The sequence below is a fragment of the Zosterops lateralis genome (genome assembly GCF_965231275.1).
Source record: "Zosterops lateralis genome assembly, chromosome: 1".
NCBI lineage: Eukaryota > Metazoa > Chordata > Aves > Passeriformes > Zosteropidae > Zosterops > Zosterops lateralis.
The window spans coordinates 117,990,511-118,014,889 of NC_139762.1; the positions used below are offsets into that span (position 1 = coordinate 117,990,511).

At 38.6% G+C, this 24,379-nt stretch overlaps 1 protein-coding gene across 4 annotated transcripts; it reads right to left on the reverse strand.

Annotated features, from left to right (window-relative positions):
• Positions 1–214: 214 nt before the first annotated feature.
• Positions 215–23,469, reverse strand: MYBL1 (MYB proto-oncogene like 1). 4 transcript variants are annotated; one of them, XM_083875696.1, is made up of 16 exons: positions 23,414–23,469; positions 19,785–19,887; positions 19,588–19,659; positions 16,765–16,857; positions 15,392–15,612; positions 13,491–13,674; positions 13,194–13,268; positions 11,680–11,784; positions 10,206–10,439; positions 9,537–9,902; positions 8,915–9,057; positions 8,553–8,667; positions 6,853–6,969; positions 6,662–6,766; positions 4,587–4,766; positions 215–2,766 (listed from the first exon to the last, which is right to left on the reverse strand). In XM_083875696.1, exons 1-16 carry the CDS (start codon positions 23,431–23,433, stop codon positions 2,638–2,640), a joined length of 2,262 nt encoding a protein of 753 aa, XP_083731822.1. In that variant the 5' UTR covers positions 23,434–23,469; the 3' UTR covers positions 215–2,637. The 4 variants fall into 4 exon arrangements, with proteins under 4 accessions (XP_083731822.1, XP_083731819.1, XP_083731820.1 ...); XM_083875693.1 differs by having other exon boundaries at positions 11,680–11,781; positions 23,414–23,448; XM_083875694.1 differs by lacking the exon at positions 11,680–11,784 and having other exon boundaries at positions 23,414–23,448.
• Between the last annotated feature and the right edge of the window lie 910 nt (positions 23,470–24,379).

Below are 24,379 nucleotides of genomic sequence, written 5' to 3' on the forward strand. Positions count from 1 at the left end.
CCAAGGGACTCACTCCATCCTGCTGTGCAACCCACTGATTTATTTCCACATCTGCTGTCTCTGCCCAGTCCAGGAAACACAGGTCTCTTGCAGTTCCACAGGCACACATACATACATGTTGCTTTAATGAGCACTGAGTGCTACAGTTGTCAAACAAAAGACACTTACAGTAACCTGGTACATAGATGCTTTATTTCTGACATTAACACGGTCTGTATTGTGAGATTCTCTTACATGAAAGAAAAGTTTGTAGTACAACAAAAACTAAGATAAACAAGGCATTTGTTGCACATTATGTCAAACCTTAGAACAAAAATATGGGAATATGTGTTTAGGTTTCATGCAAGTTTGGCTGCTGCATGTACAATTTACCTATAAACTGAAAGAAATGCCAATGCACACAACATTCAAAAAGTAATAAGATGCCTGACATATGAAAGATTAAAACCTTCCTGCTAAAGCAACAAAGTAGGAGTTAACTAAACGATCCAACCAATACCAACACAAATTATTACTACTTACCATAAATCTATGCTTAAACTTGGTATAGGTAGTTTTGATGATACCATTTCTACTTTAATATACCATCCAGATTCTAGATAGTCATTCTGTCTTAATGTCTGATTTCATTTTTTGTGAATTAAATGCTGTCTCCAGCATTACATGTTGCTGTTAAATCCATTCAGGTAATGCACACCTAAATCTAGTACTGCCAAGAATTCCTCTAAATTTTGCTAGGTGAGGAGTAACCCTGGCATGATGGGCATTTTCTGATCCCTTGCTTATAATAGGATTCCCGCCCCCCTTAAAATTTTGATGTGAATTAAAAACTGCTAAAAATGTTTGTGCCTACTACTATTAGAGCCAATATCAAAAAGCTTGTAAAAACAAGGATTGTATAAGCTTTGAGATGCTTTAAAAAAGTTTAAGAACCCATTACCTTCCTTGTGCCGCTCCATTAATTAATTCTTCTCTACCATCTTTGATATTAAAGTGTTAGGAACACTTTCCACACCCTGCATAGTACTGGTTGATCTCATAAAGTTAACTAGAGAACCTGACATCATGTAATTTTACATACAGTGCATATGATGCTCGCTCTTTCCATCTCTCATAGCAGCAAGCCGATTCTGCCACGATCTGTAGCAGCACATCCGGGAGTGGAGAGGAAGAGTGTTTGAATTATAAATAACTAAAACTACAGTGTACAATTCTATTTACCTGTCAGTATCTGTTGAGAGCACTCCATTATAACTTGCTCGAAATTAACTACATAAAAATCTCTACAACAAAAGCAAACCAAAACATTCCTTCAAAACCAAAAATAAAGACATAAAATAAGTGCAAATACCTAAAATAGGCAACTAAAGCAAGTGTTGTGACCTGTATACCTTTAAATAAGGACAAAGATTTTTCATAAATAAAAGAATGTTCTCTTTGCTCTTCAAACATTTAGTCAGTATATAATGGTCAAAGTTAAGTGCAGATACAATTGTTTTGAGATCCAAGGTGCCAAGTTTCTTTAAAAAAAAAAATAAAATATATATATTGAAAATGCCTTAGTTTTTAGTTCCTATGCAGGACAAAGTACTCCTCGGTCACATATAAGACCCCACCATTTCTTTCTAAATATATTTAAACAAGGTACAGGAACAGTTGCTGTATAATACAGGAATACCTTGTAATTATGTTGTAGACCAACATGATTTTAGGGCTATAGTGCAATCTTCATGTAGATGTAACATACAGTATAGATTTTTACACTTCACCACTGTAATTCTTCTGCTATTTCATATATTTTAAACTTGTCCTTTTTTCATTTTAGCTGTTTTAACAGGAAACAACATTGGCCTCTAGACAACCTGCATACATATAAATATCTACATTTAAGCTCTGAAATGGAAATAAATTATAAAAACAGACTCCTTTCCAATTTACAAAATTTTGCTTGTTCCTACATACTGTACAATACATTCAACAATCATCTCATTTTGAGATTTATGAAGAAAATACTGATGCTTTACACTAAACTTAATTCACCCCCCTCTGCCTACTTCTAGTACCATTTGCAAATAAATATATTTAACACTGTAGTTAATTTCATTGTTTTGCAGCATACCAAAAAAAATTAGTAGTGCAACTTTCTATTCTTCCTTTGTACTCCTTTCCATTGTGTTTCTTTATATACTAGAAAAATGCTACATAAGCAAAAGCACATTCAGTCATGTATGTTGCTCATTTGGAAACCAGTAACAACCTATAAACCTACTCTATATTGAAAATGCGCTAACAGATAAAAAAGTGATGCAAGTCAAAAGAATAAATATGAAAAATAGACCTAAAAACTGTATGTTGTCAGTACTGCAATGCCTTTTACCCTTCTTTATATTTTAGGGGGTTACTCTTTTACTATGTAAAAAACTCATTGCAGAACTGTTTGCAGTATCCCTTTGTAAAGAATGCAAGAGCTTCATGTCTGTTCTTTGTCAGTCAAAAGAAAAAAGGAAGCTTTAAGGTAGCTTTAAGGTTTCCCTTGGCAGACTCTCTCAAAGACTTAATTCCCAAGTATGGCAGGGAATCCCCTTCAACATTGTTTCAGTTCCAACGGAAAGAGATGGTTGTCAGCTGCAGTGACCATCACAGTATCAGAGACCTTGAATTGCTGTTGGTAGCTGTGTATGTGCTCAGATACCTTCTTGCTTGTTCCGTCATGATAAGCTGGTCTTCTGTTTTTCCATAAACAACTGCCTCCCAGTCACGATTTGGCTGCAAAAAATAAAATTCTGTTAAAAAGGTTCTTTTAACAAACTAAAACACTTGAGCAGTTCTAATACAATGTTTCAGAATAATAATAAATTATTAAAGCCTAGCAACACTATTTTACTGAGAAGGATCTAGTTCTACAGTACACACCTAAAGCATGTGACAAAGCTCCCTCTCACCCCTTAATCCAGCTCCCCAGCAGTGCATCTGGGTTATGCTTCAAGTTCTAGCACACAAAATGAAAAACACTCTTCAATAAAGTCTAACCAGTTCAACAATAATACATAAAAGGGAAGCTAATTAAGTTATCTTCTCTTTGATAACTTCCTCTTCGAAAGTGCTAAGTTCAACAGGCAGAAAAACACATTACTGACAGCTGTCTGGAGACACCAAGGAAGGTAAAATGATTTGGGAGCTGAAAAAGCAGATTGTGAAGAGCCTTACCGAACCAAGTGGCAGTTGTGGAAGAACGGATTTTTGGGGAATATATTAGAAATGGCAAAGGAAGTTGGACTAACAATGATGAATGGAAGAACAATTAAGCTACTAGTCCTGCTTTTTCCATGCAGTAAAGCCTACATCTTCACAGGATGTATGGAATCTTGGGTGATTCATTTCAGCTCCAAATTGGACCTGACACTGGCTGATTGTAGGATGATGAAGAATGCAAGACCCTCTCCCTCCCACATCGAGCTAGAAATTGATCCAAAGGATCAGTTCCGCATATTGATTCGCAAAGAAAATGAGCTGCTTGACTTTCTCTGTAAATTAAGCAGAACTTGATTCATGGAAGGGGACTTGGGGTTAGAGAGGCCACAAAGTGAGAGGGAATTTCTCTGGAGAAAGAAAAAAAAGGAAACAAGATGGTTCAATGAAAATATTTGTGAGTATACTATGACTAAGTTCCCCTTTATAAGTATTCTAAAGACCAAAGGGCCTGATAGATGTATTCACCTTTGCTGCAATTCACAGCAAAAGATTTTTTTTTTTTTTTTCAAATTTTAATATTACAATTAAATGAACTTTGTTCTTCTTCTCCGTAAGAAAAAAACAGAAAGTAATACTGTTGTCTCTCTACTTAAAAACATCATTGTTAAAGCAAATAAGTAGAATATGGAAGATCAGGCTCCAGGTGTCCTGTCCTTTGGGGGTTTTTGTTTAATTTTTTCATTAATACAGATCTGTAGATATTCTAAGACAAAATTACTTTATACATTAACTCCCTACGGGACAAACTGGAATTGATACAAAGTCAGGTCAAAGAATCTCTTCTTAAAGCTGGTGGTCAGGACATACCCAGAGGGAAAACCAGGTTCCATGGTAGAAAATACATGGATGTAAAAGAATGGGCCTCTTACAAGAACAATTATCAAACAGAACCTGTGGATGAACTCTGCTTAATGAATCCCACTGGTCTTATTATGAAGAGTAAGCATCACAGGAATTTGACAAACTGAAGTCCTAAAGAAGTTTAGTTTACACCAGGTCAAGTTTTCTAACTCTTAGTCTTGGGCACCCAAACCTCTTTTGTAGGTCTCCTGTACCCTGTTTTTTTTCCCCTCGCACATCTAAATCTTAGTGAAACATCAGTTTGTTTCACTGAAACAAAGTGTGAAACATCAGGGTTGTATTTAAATAACTTAGTTATGAATAAACACTTTGCAGAAAAATGACCAACTTACAAGAAATAAGAATCATGGAAACACTGAAACTGGATCACTGATTTCAACAATTCTAGAGATTAGTGCGAGACAGAAACAAAACAACACAAAATTTCTTTGTTAACCCGCTAACAGAACTAACAGAATTCTTTGCATCCAGACCTGAAGAGCTTTCTCCATTTTGACATTTTTTGTAGCACATGCATTCAGTTTCTTCTTAATTACTGCATTTGCTTTGTTTGCTGGATTTGTATCCTGGTTTTCTGATGTCAGGTTACATCTGTTGTCCTGTATTTCCAACAGTGGTGTCATTAATAAAGATGTGGTATATGCATTTTTTGACTATTGACAAAAAAGAGAGTAGGGAACAGGAATAATAATTAGTAATTAATACAAAAAGACTTCAACTGCTGTGTTCAGAGAAGCCAAAATGTAAATAAAGCAAATACTATCAGAAAGACCCTAGGAAAGAATCTGAAAAGAAAACATAATGAACAGTATACGAAGAACTAGTCTGGTCCATACTGGGATCCACAGTCAATACTAAGCATAGTACAACAAGCAGCTGCTAGCATGGCTTAGGTATCACTGAGTAGACAGTTTCTTTACTCTAAAGCCACACCACTCCAATACGTTTTGTTAAGAACAAGATTTGATAAAGTGGTAACTACAGAACAGTTAAAAAAAAACCCAACTTTTCCCTTTCACTTCTAGGACCATCCCAGTGAAAGTAAGGACAAGGAAACTAGAGTCCAGAAAGAAATATCACATCAGTTTAAGGGGGAGGAACTGCTTTAAGAACTGAAATAAGCACTGGATGGATCATTCCAGAAGAATTTTATATATTGGCAATGGCTTTGGAAATAAAAAGAAGACCAAAAATTAGATCACAGTAACAGTGGTATAAGTACTTGTTTAAAAAACACCCTATTAAACTGCATTAAACCACCTTTAAGTATTTATTCTATCTCAGACCTTATTCCTAAATTTTCATCACATGGACAGACAATTTCTACTTAAAGATTGGTATATTTTTCATTTTTAAATAAGATACTAGCATCTCTCTTGCTAGGAGTGAATGTTCTTGTTGCACCAGCATGCCTTATGAAATGAAGGAAAACAACTTTTCCCCAGTCCCCAGCCTTTACTAGAACACATCATCATAGTGTATCTTAACTTGGGCTCGGTGATACACAATAATGTGTCATAACAAGACATCACTCAGAGAACAGCAGGCATTTTGGCCATGACTGGAATGGCTGCAGCACTGCTGCTCCTCCCACGAGATGTTCCTGGGGAAGCTGGCAATTCCCACTAGGTGGCAGAGCACCCAATACCCAGCAGGAAGATACCAAGGCTTGGCACAGAGTAAGAGGCACTTAAGAAGGGAATTTAGAAAACCAGCTAGAAAGGAGTATGGCCTAGGCACCTTACACAGGCTTTTTAAGGACCTTGGATCCTACATCCTCTATATAGCCTCAAACTTAATCAAGAATCACAGACATTTACTCTTTAAGAATTAACACATACCTGCATAAAGAATTCATTAAAACAAAGTTTTCATTAAAACAAAGTTTTCATTAAAACAAAGTTTTCCTACAAGACTAAAGAATGAGCTATTCAATTACTCAACCGAAAAAACATTAAGCTTCTTTTTAAAGGAAAGAGGGACCTAAAGAGCCCCATATCTGATTTCATGTCTTGGTTGTTGAGGCAGAAGTATTCAAATTCCTTTAGGCAGAGGAAGCACACAAACTTCATATTTTACATTTCTTAAAGTATTCCCCTACTACGTGAAGCAGGAAAACCATGCTGCCTAATATGCAGTTTGGTATTTTCACAACACATTTGCCAGACTGTCAAGCATACACAGCACAGGACCAAATGTCACCTTCTTGGTATATTACAGAAAGCTTCAGCACTCTGTGTATGCTAAAGTTTATAGGTAACCAGCATGGAAACAGCTTTGCTACAAACCTGTAAAGAATTCACATTATTTTACCTACTCTGAAGGACGGAAAGGGAAAAATCACGCATGAATTGAAGCCCAATGCTCATCTATTTCTTAAGTACTTGAAATAGTATTTCAAAGTGAAGGTATTTTTTTACTTTCTAGATGTGTTAATCTAGCATTTTCAATCCAAAAAATTATTCTAGTGGACAGAACAAAAGATACACAGTTCCATATTAATATTGCTGCCAGTGATGCTCTTCAGTTAGTTTAGTTTAACTCTTACCTGTACATCTAAACTGTTCTCTTCTGTCAAGCGCTGGGCCCCAACCTCTTCTTTTTCCTGTGAATCTAGGACCAGTGATTTTCTGACCTTTTTAGGAAAGTTGTGCTGAAATAAACATTTTGCACAGAAAAATTGTAAAATATTATTTAAAAGCAATTATTCTCTATTTAAAATTACTATTGTCATATTACCTCCTGCTTGCAATTTTTATACAAAGTGTCATCTTCCTCCTTCGGAAATATATCTGTTCCAGTTTCCTCTTTCAAAACTTCCCTAATATCTTCCTCTGAGAAGGCAAGTGGTTGTGACTAAACATTAATTAAAATTGAAGAAGAAAATACAGGAAGTCTATTAGTGGCCAGTTCTTACAACATTCTACTTTCAGCTAATGTAAGCCAGAAAAGAGAAATAAAACATAGTGAGAAAACACATAAGCTACTGTAGTTAAAAACCACAGGGCTAGACTTCAAGGCTGTGAAGATTATTTTAAGTTCATTTTACTCCACATTATTTTTAGCCAGACAAAACATATATATGCACACAATGCCTCAAAAAATGCAAGGTAACATTGAATAAGACAAGCTACCTGTTTGCAAATGGTTATCCACTGATAAAAAGGGACAAAAATAATTTACATACACTAAATACCTACATAAACACATATATACATGCATAAAAACATACTAAAAACCGTACTAGAAATGTATAACTGTTGTTGTGAAAAGGATTTATACCAATTTTAACACAAATCTTTGAATAAGACATTGATAGTCCTAAGTACAGTACAGAATTTCACAGAAGCCATACAGATGGCTCCTTTGTGTACCAACAGGAGAAGAATTCCCTTAAGCCCTCAAAATTTGATTTTGAACAGGAGGTTAATAGTGGACAGAAACAGGAATGCCAAACCACTCCATTTGCATAGTGAGGGACTGTGAATCTATAGGGTAACACAGATGGTGCCAAGCCCTGTGGCAAAGTCTGAGCTACCTTCTGTGTTTGCAGAAAAGAAGCAGTCAATATATATTGGCTGGAATCTTTTCAGAATTTGAAAAGCATATGTCTCTGGAATTCCAAAAGTTATTATGCATTAACATACCTTAGCTAGGCTAGGAAAAGAACAAAAATTGAATTCATTTGGAACAAACTAACAAAAAAAGGTAACATCCATAGTCAACAAAACCAAGAAAAGTGCGTGACAGCCAGTAGAATCAGAGGATCATGAACTGCTATGCTAAAATTTGGGAATTTAGGATGAAGAAAACTGCATACAGCACTCAAAATTATCACACTGTGGTAAACACCTAGTTTCAGTCCTAGTGCTGTAGAAGAACCAAAACTAAAGAACAACTTAGCTCTTACATAGTCCAGAGGATTCAAAGATAATGCAGTTTTTCAAGTGAAAAGTGAAAGTTATTTAAAAAAATTAGGTCAGTCATACTCATCTACAGGAGCTCGCTCTCACCAGATTACCCAGCTGGAGAACCCATACCCATTCATTCTCTGATTTACAGTTTTTCTTTTGAAAAAACAGAATCCTAAAGTATTAAAATTAAAATTTCAGGCAATTATGCAACCACCTTCTAAAGAGATACAATGTTAGCAAGGATAGGCAAATTTAAAACAACTCACAAATGTGAAACTGATGCGTTTAAGACTACTGTAGAATGATTATATGTACCAAATTACTACTCAAGAAGACAATGCCTCCATACTGCACTGAAGGATACAAGTCTAACAACCAGATCCAAAGCAGTTTTGATTCACATTCTAGTTATTCTCTAGGACAAGAAAATGCCCTCTGAGATCACACTGAGGTTTAACAATACCGCAAAATCAAGAGGGAATTTAGACTTCAACAAAGAAGAAAATGAACAGTATCGTCACATACCATAAGTCTGAGGGGACCATACTTTTTTTCCTGAGCAGCCAAAGCATTTTTAAAAGGAGTTGGTGTCCTTGGTGTTGAACCCAAAAGAGATCTTCTCATTGTGGGAGTTCTAAACCTATACAAGCATAGAAAAGCATTTATATGTGCATTTTAATATTTTATTATTTTATCATTAGCAATGTAATAAAATTAATCTTATTTATATAAAATTAAATAATTTAAATAAAATTAAAAATACCTTCGTTTACACAGTGAATATCACCACCATGAATCTGAAAGTACTGAGATCACCATAGCATTACCCCATGTGTATTAAACTTTAATTTAATAACACCACCAGATGTTTAATGTAATTAACCTACCCCACATTTTCCTTTTGATCTTGTGGTGTCATTTCTTTGTGTAGAGGAGTCGTAATAAGAACCTTCTGCCCACAGATTGGAGTCGATGTAAATGCAGGATTTTCAAAGTTAAATTGGTCATTTCCAGAGCAAGTGTTGAAAAACTAAGCACAAGAAGGAAAAAAAAAAGCAACCTTACAGGACGAAATTTCACCATTATGCTGAACTGCAAAAACCCCCAAATTATATACATATATCTGAAGGACTTTTACTGACAAATCCCAATACTCTGTTCTTGACTTACACTTATTGCTGAAACCTTGATTTTCTTCTTAAAATCCCTACTACTTAACTAGGTCACAGAGACAAAAGGTCTCTATCAAAAGGTCTCTATCAACATGAGAAGTGAGCTGAGTGAGCTGAGACACAGATTGCCACTGCTGCTGTCGCTCTCCCCATCACTCTTCAAAACAGAGTACAGAGTAAATATATTTGTAATATATTTACCCTTATGCAGATGTTTTAAGAAGTTTTCTGACATATTTATTTAAGCTATAATGTATTACTGGGGAAGAAACGACTTACGATTTATAACCCACCCACCAGAGTCTACATGTTTAGCCATATTTAAGAATACACTCACTTGTGATGGAGAAAATGGTAGTGTTTTCACTGGTGTCCGCTTTAGTGCAACATTGACGGCATCGTTACACAAGCCATCGTTCAGATCAGTAACTGGGGACTGCCCAACACGTAATCTCTTTTTCTTTCTCAGGATGGCAGGTGGATTGCTGAACTTAGTTAAGTTTGAGGTTGTTGAAAAAACTGTTTCCTCATCCCCACTGATGCTGCTGTGGTTTTTGCCATCAAGCATAACGCCAACATTATACTGGCACTCAGCAGCCCCTTCGCTGTGCTGAAGCCGCATTAGTTTTACTGGAGCTGGCTTGACTGGGGATACAACAGCCTCGGAAAGCTCAAAACAGGTGTCACTCCATGCTACTGGATCCTGCCGGGCAAGATGCAAAACACAAGCAGGCTTATCCAAGATCACTTGAGAATGTCCAAACCAATCTACCAGCCCTCTATCACCACAAACCATATGCTGAATTATTCTCCCTGTGTCTTTCATACAATCATAAAACACTGGATATTTTAAAACGCAATTCTTTTAAAATAGGCAATAAAGACTTGATAAGGCAGAAATTATAGACAAATGCAAAATAAGGTAATTTTAAGAGTATTTTACACATACTATGTAAGTTGACATTCCCAATTAAACACTTATTTTTAACAAGGAATACAAACTTACAATTTCCATAAGATCTAGTGTCTCTGCAAATTCTGGAATGGTTTGTAGAGGTGTCAACATTCTATTTGCTTCTACACCCAAATACTTAGGTGGTGAATTCTGCTGAACAGGTGTGATGCGAGTCTCATCCATGCTGTAGAAATCACTTGTTTGTTCCTCAAGGCTACTTAGCGTATTAGGCATACAATCCTCCATGATAAAATTTCCAGACCAACAAGACAAGCTTCCAGCTTGCTAAAAAGTTATGAAGAAACACGTTAATCTTATTCAACTTAGAGGTTGAAAAGAGTCAATTATTTGACTGCAGGGTGGGAAAAAAAGTAGTGTGTGGACAGACTAAGCATAACCATTTTGGCATTTTCAAATACTAATTATCCATTTCAATTAAACAAGTTAGTCTTCTCTTTACATTAACATGCTCAACATTCTCAAATTGTGTAAGATTTTTGTCTTACCTCACTTTCTTATCTTATACACACTCACAACTTAGGTAATTATGGGCTGTAGTGGAAGCCACCTCTGATGCAAGTTTCCTGCATACCTGAACACCAGTATATTATAAGTCATCTTCAGTACAGAACACTAAACTTTTAATTAGAAGATTAGAAAATGTTTCTAGAGTGTGAAATACTAATTGTTTGTTCTGGGTTTTTTAATGCAGATTTTGCATTAATAGTTAAGTAAACTTCTAAAAGGTTATCCCATTTCAGTAGACTGCTTAGAGCTCAAGAAACAAATTTCAATTTTCACTGGAAATCTAGAAGCAAACCAGACTCTACTAGATAAGAAGAACTGCACTGCTTCAAAAGAATGCCAGAAATAACTCCACCACATAAAATCTGAAGTTTACCTGTAACCTAAACTAATGATCAATATGGTTGGGTTAGTCAGGTGTCTGATATGCCCTCTGAGGAAATCAGTGACTGTCATCTGCAAGTCATCCTAATTCTACAGAATTAGGGAAATTCCACTGAATTACACACAAATTGTGCACAATGCATATTTATTTAGTGTTTGTCACGTCCAAATGTGCGAATTAAGTACTGCAAGCACTCACACTTAACTTTGAGGAAAATAAAATCTACAGGACATTTCAAATTCAAATGGGGTAAAACCTATGTATTTTTCACCTTTCTCTCCTGAGCAGATGATCAACACTGCTGTTCCATAAACTGAATGGCAATGATATCAAATGTGGCACCTCCTGAAGAGGATTAAAATACTGGGTCTTAGGAACTGCCAAATTGTTGGTCGTATTTCTGCTCTCTTCACAGTTTAGTAAACTGCACTAAAAAGAAGCTGTCTCAGCTCTAATATACAGATTTTTGTTTTTCAATGCAACAGCCATAGGTTTAATTTTAGAGGGTCAGATGAAAAAAAAACATCACACTAAACCACACAACCGTTAATGAATTTCTGAGGATTAACCTCAGTAAAACATATTCAAATATTTACAGAAATTTACAGTCCTTACAGAAGACATTTGTTTTCTTCTGATTTCATTCTCTGCTGACATAAGTAGCAATTCAAGTTCCTTTATTTTCTTTTCTTTATCAGGATCATCATCAATAAATGGCTGCTGAAAAATTTAAGAAAGAAGCCATTACTATTTTTCACTTCCATCATCCTTCACGGTAAAGATTCTGTATTATAACACAGCTGTATTTTTAAAAGGAATCCACACAGAACTGTTCAGGTTGTATCACATTTTGTAGTACACAAGTCACTCACAAGTGAAACAACTCCAATTTCCAGGAGATGGATCTGATGTTAAAGTGGTGTGTAAGGTGGTATTTTAACTGGATTCTAACATGGCCTGTAAGTTACCACTAAGCTAAAGCACTTTCTAAACTAAAGTCACTACATTCTATCTTTAATAGAACCAAGTGTTGGCACAATGGTTTATGGTTTATGGGCTTGTGTTTTCACATGCCTTCTACAATTTTGTGTTATTTATCCTCACTAAGTGTGGAAGAAAGTCTTTCAAATCAGCATTTGCTGACACAGTATTTATACAACCAATCCCACCACTACTGTCAGAAAAGAAAATTAACAAATTGGTTTTGATTGGTTTGTTTGTTCTTAACCTCCTTAACACTTTCCATTATTGGTACAAATATAGGTGAGGATATATGCTATCACCAGTTCAGAGACTACTTCAAGGAGCAGAAAGCATCTTATTCTTTTCTGTGTAGGGCAATCCAGACTGTCAAAAGCCATTTGAGACTTGGCTGTGACTTGTATTCTTATACCATTATCAGGGAAGAAAATGCAACATGAAACAGATGACCTGTACAGGGAAACTTCAGGTTAGGTATAGAGTTCTACAGAACTCCTCTATGTATTATTCCCTGTGTCAAAAGACTTCTTTTACTAATTCCAAATTCACAAGAATTCTTCTAAGGTGTCATATATTCATTCTGCACCACACGAAGAATTTCAGATATATTCTAAGTCCAAAAAAAGCAAAAGGAAAAATATATATCCAATTTCTATTTGTTTTAAAGTTTCTTAATTCTTCAGCATTTAGAATGCTGCAAAAGAGCATCTTCAACTGATTGAAAGATGTTTATCAGTGAGAAAGAAATAAAACCTAATGAAAACAAAAAAAGCACAGCCAGAAGTGTAAGTCACAGTAAGTTGTTTTTCAGATACAGCTATATTTATTACATATGTAAAGAGTAAACTCTTAAATCTCTCATAAGTTAGGTAATACTAATGTAGGTCACAATTTAACAAGTAGACTATGTTTTAAACCATATTTGTCAGAAATAAGCACGAACATCGTGTTTCTGGGATACAGAAAGAGGTTTGTTTCTCCTACCTAAAACTACCAACTCAACAAGCAAGCTTACTTACAGAGGAACCTATATAAATTTAGGTGAATGATAAAGACCAACAGACATTTTGAAGAGACATCTTTTCGTTTCACTGAATAATACTATGTAGTATATTCTCTTTAATTTATGAAGGCTGTTAACAATTTACCTGAACTATGTTGGAAGAAGATGGAGCATGTTCTAGACAGCTGCCTTCTGGTGAGGCATACTGATATGCCGGAATCTAAAAAGACATAAAACATTTTACAAATCCTCAAGAAAAGAAAGCTATAAAATTATCTCTAGTTTATTATACATAAACTATTTACAGTTTACAAATCCTGAGTTGTCACAAAATCACAAAAATATTCAACAGCTTTTCAGTCTTTCAGATTTCTTTCTTGTTTCAACCCAAATCAATTATTTGAAACTGGGAAATACTCATTATTCTAAATTTTGAACTTACATGTGTCTGAACAGGCACATAAAATTGATTCTGAGTGTGCAAGTGTTCCATAGTCAGACAAGGTTGGGGCTGAAGTTCAGCAGAACTAGCGTTTTCAGACTTTATAACACTTTGCAAATATCCTTCCTGTTCCACCTTTCTTCGCATTGTTGAATTCCAGTGATTTTTAATTGAATTATCAGTCCTAAAATGAAAGTATAAGACAGTGACTGGTTTCCGTATCTCAGAATTTATTATATGACACAGTTTACAGGGCTTGTAGAGCAGGTTAATCTGAAGGCACAAATCCAGAAAGCTCCAGCAGCTTAGACTGAAGGTTCTATTAGCAGCAGGGTTTTGGCATAATGATTAGAAAGCTACACTTTTTAGAACTTCCTTCTACTAAACTTCAAGTGTGCTGGAAATTAAAAGCAAAAAAGGAGAAAGCCGTGGTTCTGACTGTAATCATGAGAGGGAACTTTCCCTCTTAGATACATGGAATAATATAGTGACCACATAGTTACTTACCCATCTGCTATAAATCTGCAGTACATGTAGCTAAGACAATCATCCCACTGTCCCACAGTATAATAAAGGCACTTGAGCTGGTGTTTGCCACTGGAAGACATCTCTTCTAAAACTGCCTGCAACCCCCACTCTGCATTTTATGTGCATCTTTGTGGAAGAACATCCTACTACCTCTTCATGCCCTTGATCATGGATAGGATAAAACAGGCATGACATTTTGACAAGCAGGCTGAAATCACTCTTAACACTAAACAAACATTAAGGCTAGAGTAGACCGTAACTGCATTACTGTCTAAAATACTAGTATTATTATTCCTAGCCTCAGGTAGAGGTACACAGAAACAAAAATTGGTTAAAGCCCCATTCTTTAAATTTACTCAACTCCAAGAAGTATTCCCCTTTTTCTTCTTACTAGTGCTGGGCTCTACAAATCTTCTAGGTCTATGATCTTTAGCAGTCTTTGGCTAAGAGTGTCAGATTTATTGACAACAAACAGGCTAGTAAATAGGAATTCTTCTGTCAAACTCATCTTCCCTCTCTGAAATTCTATTTAGATGCAACCCATTCTCTTCTTGTTCCTCCAAATGATTTACTGTGAGCCATGGCTTGTGCACTTGATCAAAACACAAAATTTTAAGCACACATCCCTCATGACACCAAGATAAGAAATGCTGACATTCCTTAGGCACAGCTAGACAGTCACCTCTTAAACACACAAACTGAATTCAGAAAGGGACAGCTTAACACTGAATTTCAATTAACAGTACAAGGTAAAAGAATTATTTTATTGAACTCTTCACACACTAGAATTTTGTTTTCCACAACCACAGAAATTGGCAGTGAAACTTGAAAGAAATATAAGGCAAACTGCATATAATTCATTCTTAATTTAGAGACTTTATGATAACCAACTAACTTTGCAATGCATGACTCCCAAGCCTGGACTTTTGAAGGTTACTAAGATTTTCTTTTACAAGTGTCTAGTCCAGCAAGTGCTACACAAAAAAAAAAAAAAAAAAAAAAAAAAAATCAGACCTTAAACCAGGAAAGTCACCCTCAAATGCATATTAATGAAGGCACTTTAAGATCAGGTTTGATATCAAATAAGTTTTCTACTACTACTTGCAGTTAATTCAGTTCAGCTCTATAATAGAGGGTTTTTAAATGATCAGGAGGAATTTGAATATACCTTCAAACGGTTAGAGCTCTTTCTATGAGTTTTACATCTTTTTAAGAATACAGATCAAATGTGAAAGATTTTTAGCATCTATGAAGATAACTATGTTTTGACGTTACAACAGATGGTCTCTGACTAACAAGTTAAGAATTGAAAGGGTACTGAGATGAGCACTCTTCATATTCCAACATGTAACACAAATAGAGTTGAAAAGCACCTTCCAGGAAGAAGTTTTGCTATTTCAGCCCATCGGTTTCCCAAACGCTTGTGAGCTTCATAGATTATTCTGTCTTCTTCTTCTGTCCACGAAGACTTTTTTACCTCAGGATTGAGATGGTTATGCCATCTTTCTCTGCATTGCTTGCCAATTCTTCCTTTGAGGTGTTTTGCAATTAGAGACCAGCGCTTTGGACCATACTTCTGAACTAATTCAATAACCTGGAATAGAGATGAAAGCACATTATAATTTCAAAACCTAATTTACCAAATCAAAGGCTGAGAACACTGATAATCTCACATTTTAGAATAGCATTATAAGAGTCAACTGATATTAGGCCTAAGGAGGCAGAGAGTGGACTTGGGGGTTTAAAAATGATTTTTCAAGAAATCAAAAAATTACTAACTCCAAAATCTCCGAGTTTAGAATATAAGTGTATACTAATGAAAACATTCACTTGGAAGTTTCCTTTCTATCACCTACTGTATAAGCTGACACTAAGAATGGTGAAAAAAGAAACTGGTAAAGACATTTCATTTGATTACTTTCAACAACATTCATATGAAGAAAGACCCACACCACACCACCTAGAAATGGAATGGAGGTTAGGAGTTTTCACAAAGTAGAAGCTTTTTCTTAAAAGACTAATGAGAACTGTACTCACAAATTGACAAACAGTCGTTTAAAACATCTTAGAACAGTTTTTAAACAGTAGGAACAAGAAACCAATTTGAAATGCCACAGGAAATCTGTATTTGCATCTCCCCACTAGGCAGTGCAGGTTGTGCAGGCAAAAGGCTACAGATTAACAGATTAACAACAGTGAGGTGAAAAGGGAGCCTAAAACACTGATAGCTCCTATACACAAAGAAATGGATTCGCAGAATATTCAGAGCTGAAAAGAAACCAGAAGGATCATCAAGTCCAATGGCCCATACAGGGATCCCTCTCACAACCTTGGCATTATTAGCACTATGCTCTAACCAAATGAGTTAATCTGAGGGTTGTAACAATAGGTTATGGAATAATTTCCCTTATTCCAAATCCCTTCAAGCCTGGTGGGTTTGAGGAACAAAAGAGGTAAATGAGACCTTTGATCTTTAGTGCTACAAAGAGATCCCCCTCCCTACTTGGTAAGCTAGATTAATTCAGCCAGCAGTCTCACTAATGGGAAATTAGATGCTTCAGCAGACTTGACATTCCATCTACTTAAGAGAGAATTTTTTCTTCTCATACATCATAATGTAATGAAAGTATCCATGTAACAAGATGCATCAGACCTCAACTATATGGGAATGGAACTTTAAAAAAAGTACACATTCTTAGCAAACATATACCAGTTTTATTAAAGAACAGAATATTAGGTTTGTTACCCTCTGATCTTCTTCTTTAGTCCAGGGACCTTTAATCAATTCTGGGTTTAGTACCTTCTGCCATCGATGCTGGCACTGAAAATCTGAACGATTCTGAAACAGTTTCAGAAAACCAGTGTATCTGTTAAACTCTTGAATGCATAAAGCTGAATACATTCTAGCATGAAATATTAGCTTATTTCAAATTTAAAGACTTATTTTAAAATTGTTTTAAGTATAATAGTTAAATTCTAACTTTTTATTTTTTATTCCATTTGCTTATAAAAGACTCTTCTCTGGAAAAAAAAAGACAACCTTGCATGAAGCTCTAATCTAATTACTTCAATGTACTAACTTGATAGCAAATTCAGAACTTACTCTTCTTTAAAGAAAAAATTATATTTATTTTTGCCCTCATTACTCCATACTTTCTCTGAACTCTGTGGTTGATCTATTTTTTATAGTTACCTTACCTATGACATAAATAAGGGGAGAAATTTTTAAGGAAATAGTTTTTCTTTCAAATAAAAGAATACACTTTTTGCTAAGTCCTAAATGCATTCTCAGCTCTTTACTAAAGTGTTAAGGAAAACAGATTTAGATCAAATTTAGTTAACACATACTAATTAAACAACATTGTTTTTGCTGGTCAGGACAGATGGTGCTTTTCTGCAGCTTAACTAAGGATCTTTTGAAATATTGTTTCCCAGTTATGAAAGAGAAGTAACCTTCACTTAGCCTTCTAAAAACTGTCTATATGAAAAGGTTGGTCCAATGCTTAGAAATATGCAGGTAAGAGCCTGCCCCAGGACACCATACTTTTTTAACACTGGGACACGATTATTTACTTGCTTCAATGCAAGCTGTTGGATAGCAAATACCAATTGCAAGGTTTTGCTGGTCCTGTCTACCAAGTAAAAGTGTTACCATGCTAAGATGAAGTTAACAAAGTAGCAGTCTGCAAGATCAAAAAAACCACCCAGAACACTAACACCTGAAATTACACTGTTCACAGTACCTTGAAGCTAATCACAAGTAGTAATTGTGTGATTCAAAGCACACTACAGTTTTTTACAAAACATCATTTCCTGTTGAAGACAAGCTGTAAAAAGCAGACTCAATATAGAAACAGCTATTACCATTTTGACAAAAAACATTTTAAATTGTGGCCTTTTAGTGCTTTTATCTTTCAGACATTTCTGAAATCATAATACGATTTGGAGAGAAGAGTAAAACAAAGGATGGAATGAAACAATATAAACATTCCAGTCTGCCTTAGCCACAAAAAAATTCAAAAACGATTATGAGTTACACTCCCTCTCTTGAGAGTGACCTTGAAGCCACCTTCCCTTTTTTCAGGCAGAATGGAGGGAAGGTTTACCTGTGCCAGTCCAGCAAAGAAATGAGAGTTTGAAAGCACAGCAGTTTGAGGGCCTTTACAATTCAAGATCCCCTTGGTTTTCCTAGCAGAAGACTGTAAGTAACAAGGTAAGTGTGAATTATGCCAGCCTCTATTATTTGGCTGTTGCAATAGGTGGCCTAAAAAGGCTGTGCAGGCACCATCCATGGAGATAATCAAATTTAAACACTGTCCTGGGCAGCTGCTCCAGCTGGCCTTGCTTGAGCAGGGGCTGTGAACCAGATGACCAGCAGAAATTCCTTCCAGCATCAATGACTCTGCAGTAGGCACCTGATTATGCACGTTATAACAACTGGGGAATGTTTTCTCAACCTCACTTGGGCCCAGCTGAACAACAGAGCTTTTGTCTCCAGAAGCATTTGTTTTCAGCTGGAGAATTTTATACTAAACTTTAATTCTCTTAGATGCAACTCCATACACTACACCTGCATATCAGTATCACCAAATGTATTTTCAAACAGCTTTTTGATTCTCCTCTGCCATCCACTCATTTTAAGAGAATAATTATTCACTTTACTAAGAGAATAATGTACACATAAGGAATATGGATTTGCTTATACATGACTAAACTTTAGAAGCTTTTTGCGTTTATTACTTGATATCTATATTTTGCCACTTGGAAAAAGAATCAGAAGCATCACAGTTGCACAAAAATATGATCAGAACAGTGCAAAGTTATAGTTGTTCAGCATTTAGAATTCAAGTCCATTTTTACCTTGCAATGGAATTTCATGCAACCACATCATCTCATACAATATTTTAAGAACCTCAAAGGTAGGAGGAAGTGTAATTTTTTGATTTCTAATATTTCAATATTCAATATCACTTCTAGGAAGTGATTTCAGCCTTATATTCTACCATGTTTTTACAGCACGCTTTTTATAACATTTGTTCAGAAGAGAAACAAACACCAATCACTTCTGGTTGTAGGTACTTTCTACCATTATTTCAGGGAAGCAGTCATCACTAAAAAAAAAAAAAAAAAAAAAAACACCACACACACAAATAAATAATTAAAACACACATGCCCCCTTGCCTATGGTGGGTAACAAATTCATCCTGCTCCTTCCAAGCAATCTTTTAGATGCACCCCGCTCTCCTAACTGCTTCAGAAGCAACCTGTGCACTGTGGATACAGCCACCATGAGTAATGGAACTAGTAAGATACAGGAATATATTCCATAATGAAAATAAAGAGCAGGTGTGAACAGAAGGTATTTTTGATCATTTCAGATTATCATTGAAGACTGAGCCAACAAGGTTCTTCAAGGTCTGAGCTAGATCTCAAGTCTATTTTGGAAGCATCCTCTGAAACAGCTTTTATTACGTGCTTCTGATTCTATTTCACTTCCTTTCCAAACTAGACATATGACCAAAGTAAATAAATATCAAGAGAACTTAACTGAAACAGAGATTCGACTTACTTGTAGATGACTAGCAATGAAAGCCCAATCATCTGTACCATTTTGTTCCACCAGCTTCTTTAGCCTTTCATCCTGTTAAGACATAACCTCAGCCAATAAGTTTTACAGGCTACCCCAGTATAATACTAAATAATAACATATTTCATGGGCTAAGAAGATCAGGTAGGGATCAGAGTAAAGAAAAAAAAAGGAATTACCTCTTCACGGGTCCATTTCACCTTGCTACATATCTTCTTCAAACCTTTTTGCTGTGGTACTTCATAGTCATGATCCATATACTGAAAGTCATCATCTTCCTCACTGCAAAGTACAACAGAAGAGTGAAGAAAATCAAAACAAGAGTTTAAAATACCTCTGAATAACCTTTTTATCTAATTACTTGTAAGTTTTTTCCAATCTGTACATATTGTTCTAAAATGACATATGGGATTTGCATGATCACAAGGTCCAGCAGTTCACCATGTCAAAGCACCACATTCATTTTAATTTCAAGGCCACACACTGGACAGATAACTCATTCCAAGTCAAGATTGAAATTTGAAGTAAAATCTACTTTTTAAGATTCATGTATTTCTTATACATTTTTTAATCTTTATTTTACATGAAGGAGCTTATAGAATGGTTTTGTTAGACTACAAAATACATTCACAATCCACCTCCATACCTGAAACAACAAATGCAACAAGAATGTCAAGTAAGTAAATCTCAACTTGAGATTTTAAGTGGGTCCTGCCTTGACTAAAAGCGTTGGCTCGGTGTTACAAGAATTAGACACACGTCTTTGAAGACAGCTGCTACGTTCCAAAAGAAATAACTTCGGCATCAGTGCTGAACCTCAAAGCGCAGACCCAGAGGGGCAGGGCAGCCATGTACCTGTGCGACTCCGCGTAGATCACGCTCCATCTACTGGAGAAATGCGGAATTCCACAGCCTGGATAAACAAAGCCTTCCAAACAGGCGGCACAGGGAAGCGTTTCATGGAATCATCGCTTAAACTTCTGTGTCAGTGACTCACGTTAGCATAAATTCAAACACATGTGCAAACCTAGGGCTAACAAGCAGCCCTGCAGTGCCCCTGCATTACTTATACCAAAGGCACAAAGGAGGGACTCACATCCAAATACACCGTTTAAATTAAAAGCACTTTCACAGTGCAATTTTTTTCTCTGTTTTATTACTGGTACAAAGCACGATAAAAACATCCTAAATTCAGGTTCAAAACAAAAATTATTTATGCTCATCCTTGACAATTACTTTAGTTTTTCAATCAAAAGTATAAAAACCCTTCCACAGCAATGAAATTCACCTGTGCTGGTGTCTCAAGAACAGATTCAGTGGGCGATCTCTCCATTATTTTCCAGAACATGCAATGATCAGCACAGCACGCTGATTAACCACTTACACATTATTTACTATTTCCCATTAAATCTGTTCCTATTATCCACTGAGAGCATACTTAATTCAAAAGCATTACCACAAGATAGTAAGTGCCCAAGTCCTGCAGACTTGTTCTGCATCCTACACCACATCTGCATTTGCCCTACTTAGCTTCATGATACAGCACTAAAACATAAACAAATTAAAACATTGCTGAGTTGCTGAAAGACAAGGCAGCAAACTTGTGGGAAGGTCAACAGCAAGTTCTTCACCATACTTTCAAAAAACAAATGAGCTGCAAAGCAATGACTTTAAGAGGTTTGCATTAAGTGGTTTAAGACTCACAAGAAGAGAACTTAAACTCAGAAGTAATAGGGTTTTTTCTGCCTCCCTACCAACTCCTCTTTTTTCTTTTGTCCACAGGTATTGGACAAATTTCAGGGATCTGTCTTAGGATTGTAATACCAAAATACACTTGTCATAATACCATCTCCTATCAAGCAGACCATACAGTTCACTTATAACTAAAATCAGGCCTTGGTGTAAAGCCTTTTGTCAACACGACCTCCTTACCCACTGCACTGCCCATGGGCCGTCTCCAGTCACAGGGATTGAAGAGAAGAGAAGGGGCTCCATGCACAGAGCAGTGACGCTGATGGGAGCCCCAGTGCCAGACAAGGAGGGGCAGCCGAGGCTCAGAGCCCTGCACTGGGAATTCTGTGTGTCCCACAGTCACAGCCACACCACTGCCTCTGTCAGCCAAGCAGGCTGACAAGATTTTTAAACCCATGAGGTTCTTATAGCTCATTTGACAATTCTTTTGCAGGCATGAAACTGCTAAAATACTGCACCAAAGTGGAAGGCAGCCACCAAGTTTCATCAAATGAGACATCTGGGACAATGAAGTAGGTATTTTGTGAGATCTGTGCTAGCTGTCCTTGCAATTCTGAATGGAGGATCATTAAAATAAACAAATCAAGCTTGCAAATGCAAGCACCAAGAGCAGTTTAACATTAAATGAATATAAGATTAAACTTAATACCGTTTGGTGCAGAAGAATTACACTTTCTCCTCGCTCCACACCTAGATTAAAAGTCTTGAAATCACTTTTGTGTAAACTCACAGCATCAATGATTTAGTTCTGGAGATACCATCATCAGGCACTGACATAACATCCGCCGTGGGCTACCGATCTCTAACCAGACCTTCCTCTGCTATCCACAACCCGCTGCACTTTCAATCATCAAATCAAAGCACTCCACAGCCATGGGAGATAATACAAGCTAAAGCCTGACAAAAATGAAACTACTGCGTGTAATACCACAGGTGAAAGTCCCTTAAACTACAAAATGCCGATGAGGAGTGCCAAGAAACAAGCTGTCTCTGAGCTGTTCTAGAAGACAGCCAAGCACAGACAGCTTCAGCAGTCAGCCTCTGCAGGCAGAGCCCTTTGTGGCTCACACAACTGCAACACCAAAGCACTGCTTTCTTGTTTGAGTAGCAGCTTTGCAGAAAAATATTCGCTCCTATTTTTTTCGATGTCAGAGGAAAACGCAGAAGCAGTTTTAATACATGTAACTTTGAAACCACCCCTAATTCCATGAAAAGCATGCATTCACAGCAAACCCCAGATGCCATAGATAACTCACCGAGTAGCCTTTCCTTTCTCAATCCTAATCCTTCTCTTACATCTCTATAACTTTCCAGAAACTGATTTAAGACAAGAATAACCACAGCGACAAAACAGTTCTCAAAGACCCACCTTCTGAATACAGAGCAAAGACACACCCATTTTCATATCAATATAACAAAAGATGAATGAAAGCCATCTAGGGCAGCTGCCGGAGCTCTTGTGCAAAACATTATCTCTCAGGAACATTTCAGGCTAGATGGTGATATCTTCAATCAAAGAATATGCCAGATGAGAAAAAGTAGGTGCACTGAACACACTGGAAGAATCAACAGGCCCAAACCTTTGCATCAAGGCAGGACCAAAGCCTCAGTGGGGAGGTGAAAAGGAAAAAGTATTACTCCACCATAAGGAAAATAACCAGCACGGAAAGCTACTGCGGAGACAACGTAGTTGTTACTGACAAGCTCAGTTGCCCAGGTAAGCTACAACAAAAACGACCCGAGCGAAAGCACATTAGTGAGAGCAGCTGCCAGGGGAAAGGCGGGATTTGTACCCGAGAGGTGGTGCCCAGAACCCGAGAGAAGAGATACCTGCCAGGGTGCGGCGGGGGGAGGGAGGCGGGCAGTGACAGCCCAGGCCGGGCCGGTGGAGAGAGGCCGAGAGCGGCGCTGAGGGCGGGGCGGCACCTGGCCGGGGTCCCGGGGCGGGGGGCACCTGGCCGGGGTCCCGGGGGGCACCCGGGCTCGGGGTGTAAGGCAGCGCTGCCCGGGAGGGGACGGGGGCAGCAGGCGCAGAGCGCCCCGGTGCCGCACTCACCTGCGCCGTCTCTCCGCCATCCTCGGCGCGCACCATAGGGGGGGCCGCCACGGCCGCGGGGCGCAGCACGGAGCCCCCGAGCCGCCCGGGCTCCCTCTCTCGCAGCAGGGCAGGGACGTAGCGGGACAGCGGCGGCTCAGAACGCCTCCAGCCGGGCGGGGATCCTCCCAGGGCCCGCCGCTCCCCGCGGTGCCCGCAGCGCCCCGGCGGCCGCCCTCAGCCCCGGCCCGGCCCCGGCGCGTCAGGCATGGCTCGGCCCGCCCGCCGCCCGCAACTTCGGGGCGCGCAGCGGCCCCTGTCTCGCCCCTGCTGCGCCTCGCTCTCCGACGCTGTCAGAGCTGCCGCGGGCTCCGGCGGCGCCCGGCGCCCTCCTTCCCTCCGCCCCGGGCCGATGGCTCGGCCGCCGTGCCCCGTGTCCGCCCGGCCCCGCCGCGCACCGGCCCCGCCGCTCGGGCTCAGCCGCCGGGCTCGCGGCGCGCTCGGCCGGTGCCGCCCGAATCTCGCGCGCAGCCTCCCCCCCGCGAGCCGCCGTTTGAATCTGCGCAGGCGGACTGACGCCCCATTGGCCGCCGCCGGCCGCACGCGGCTCCGCGCGCCGGGCGGGAGGGGGCGGGGCCTCGCGGCGGCGGGCGGGCGGGGCGGCGGGGCCGGGCCCGGGGGGGGAAGCGGGACGGGCACGCAACGCCCCCGCCGCGAGCGCCCGCGAGCCGCCCCCGCGCCGCCCGCAACGGCGGCGGCTCCCGACGGCAAAAGAGCGAAAAGGTAACGGCGGGGCCGGGGACCCCGCGCGGCAAAACCGAGCTGCTCCTTCGAGCCGGAATCGAACCAGCGACCTAAGGATTCCCGCGGGCCGCGCCTCTACAGTCCTCCGCTCTACCAGCTGAGCTATCGAAGGGAGCTGGGCGGTGTTCCCGCTCCATGGGATAAACCCTTTTTTCCGGGTGCCACCGGTGATGTGTGCCGTAA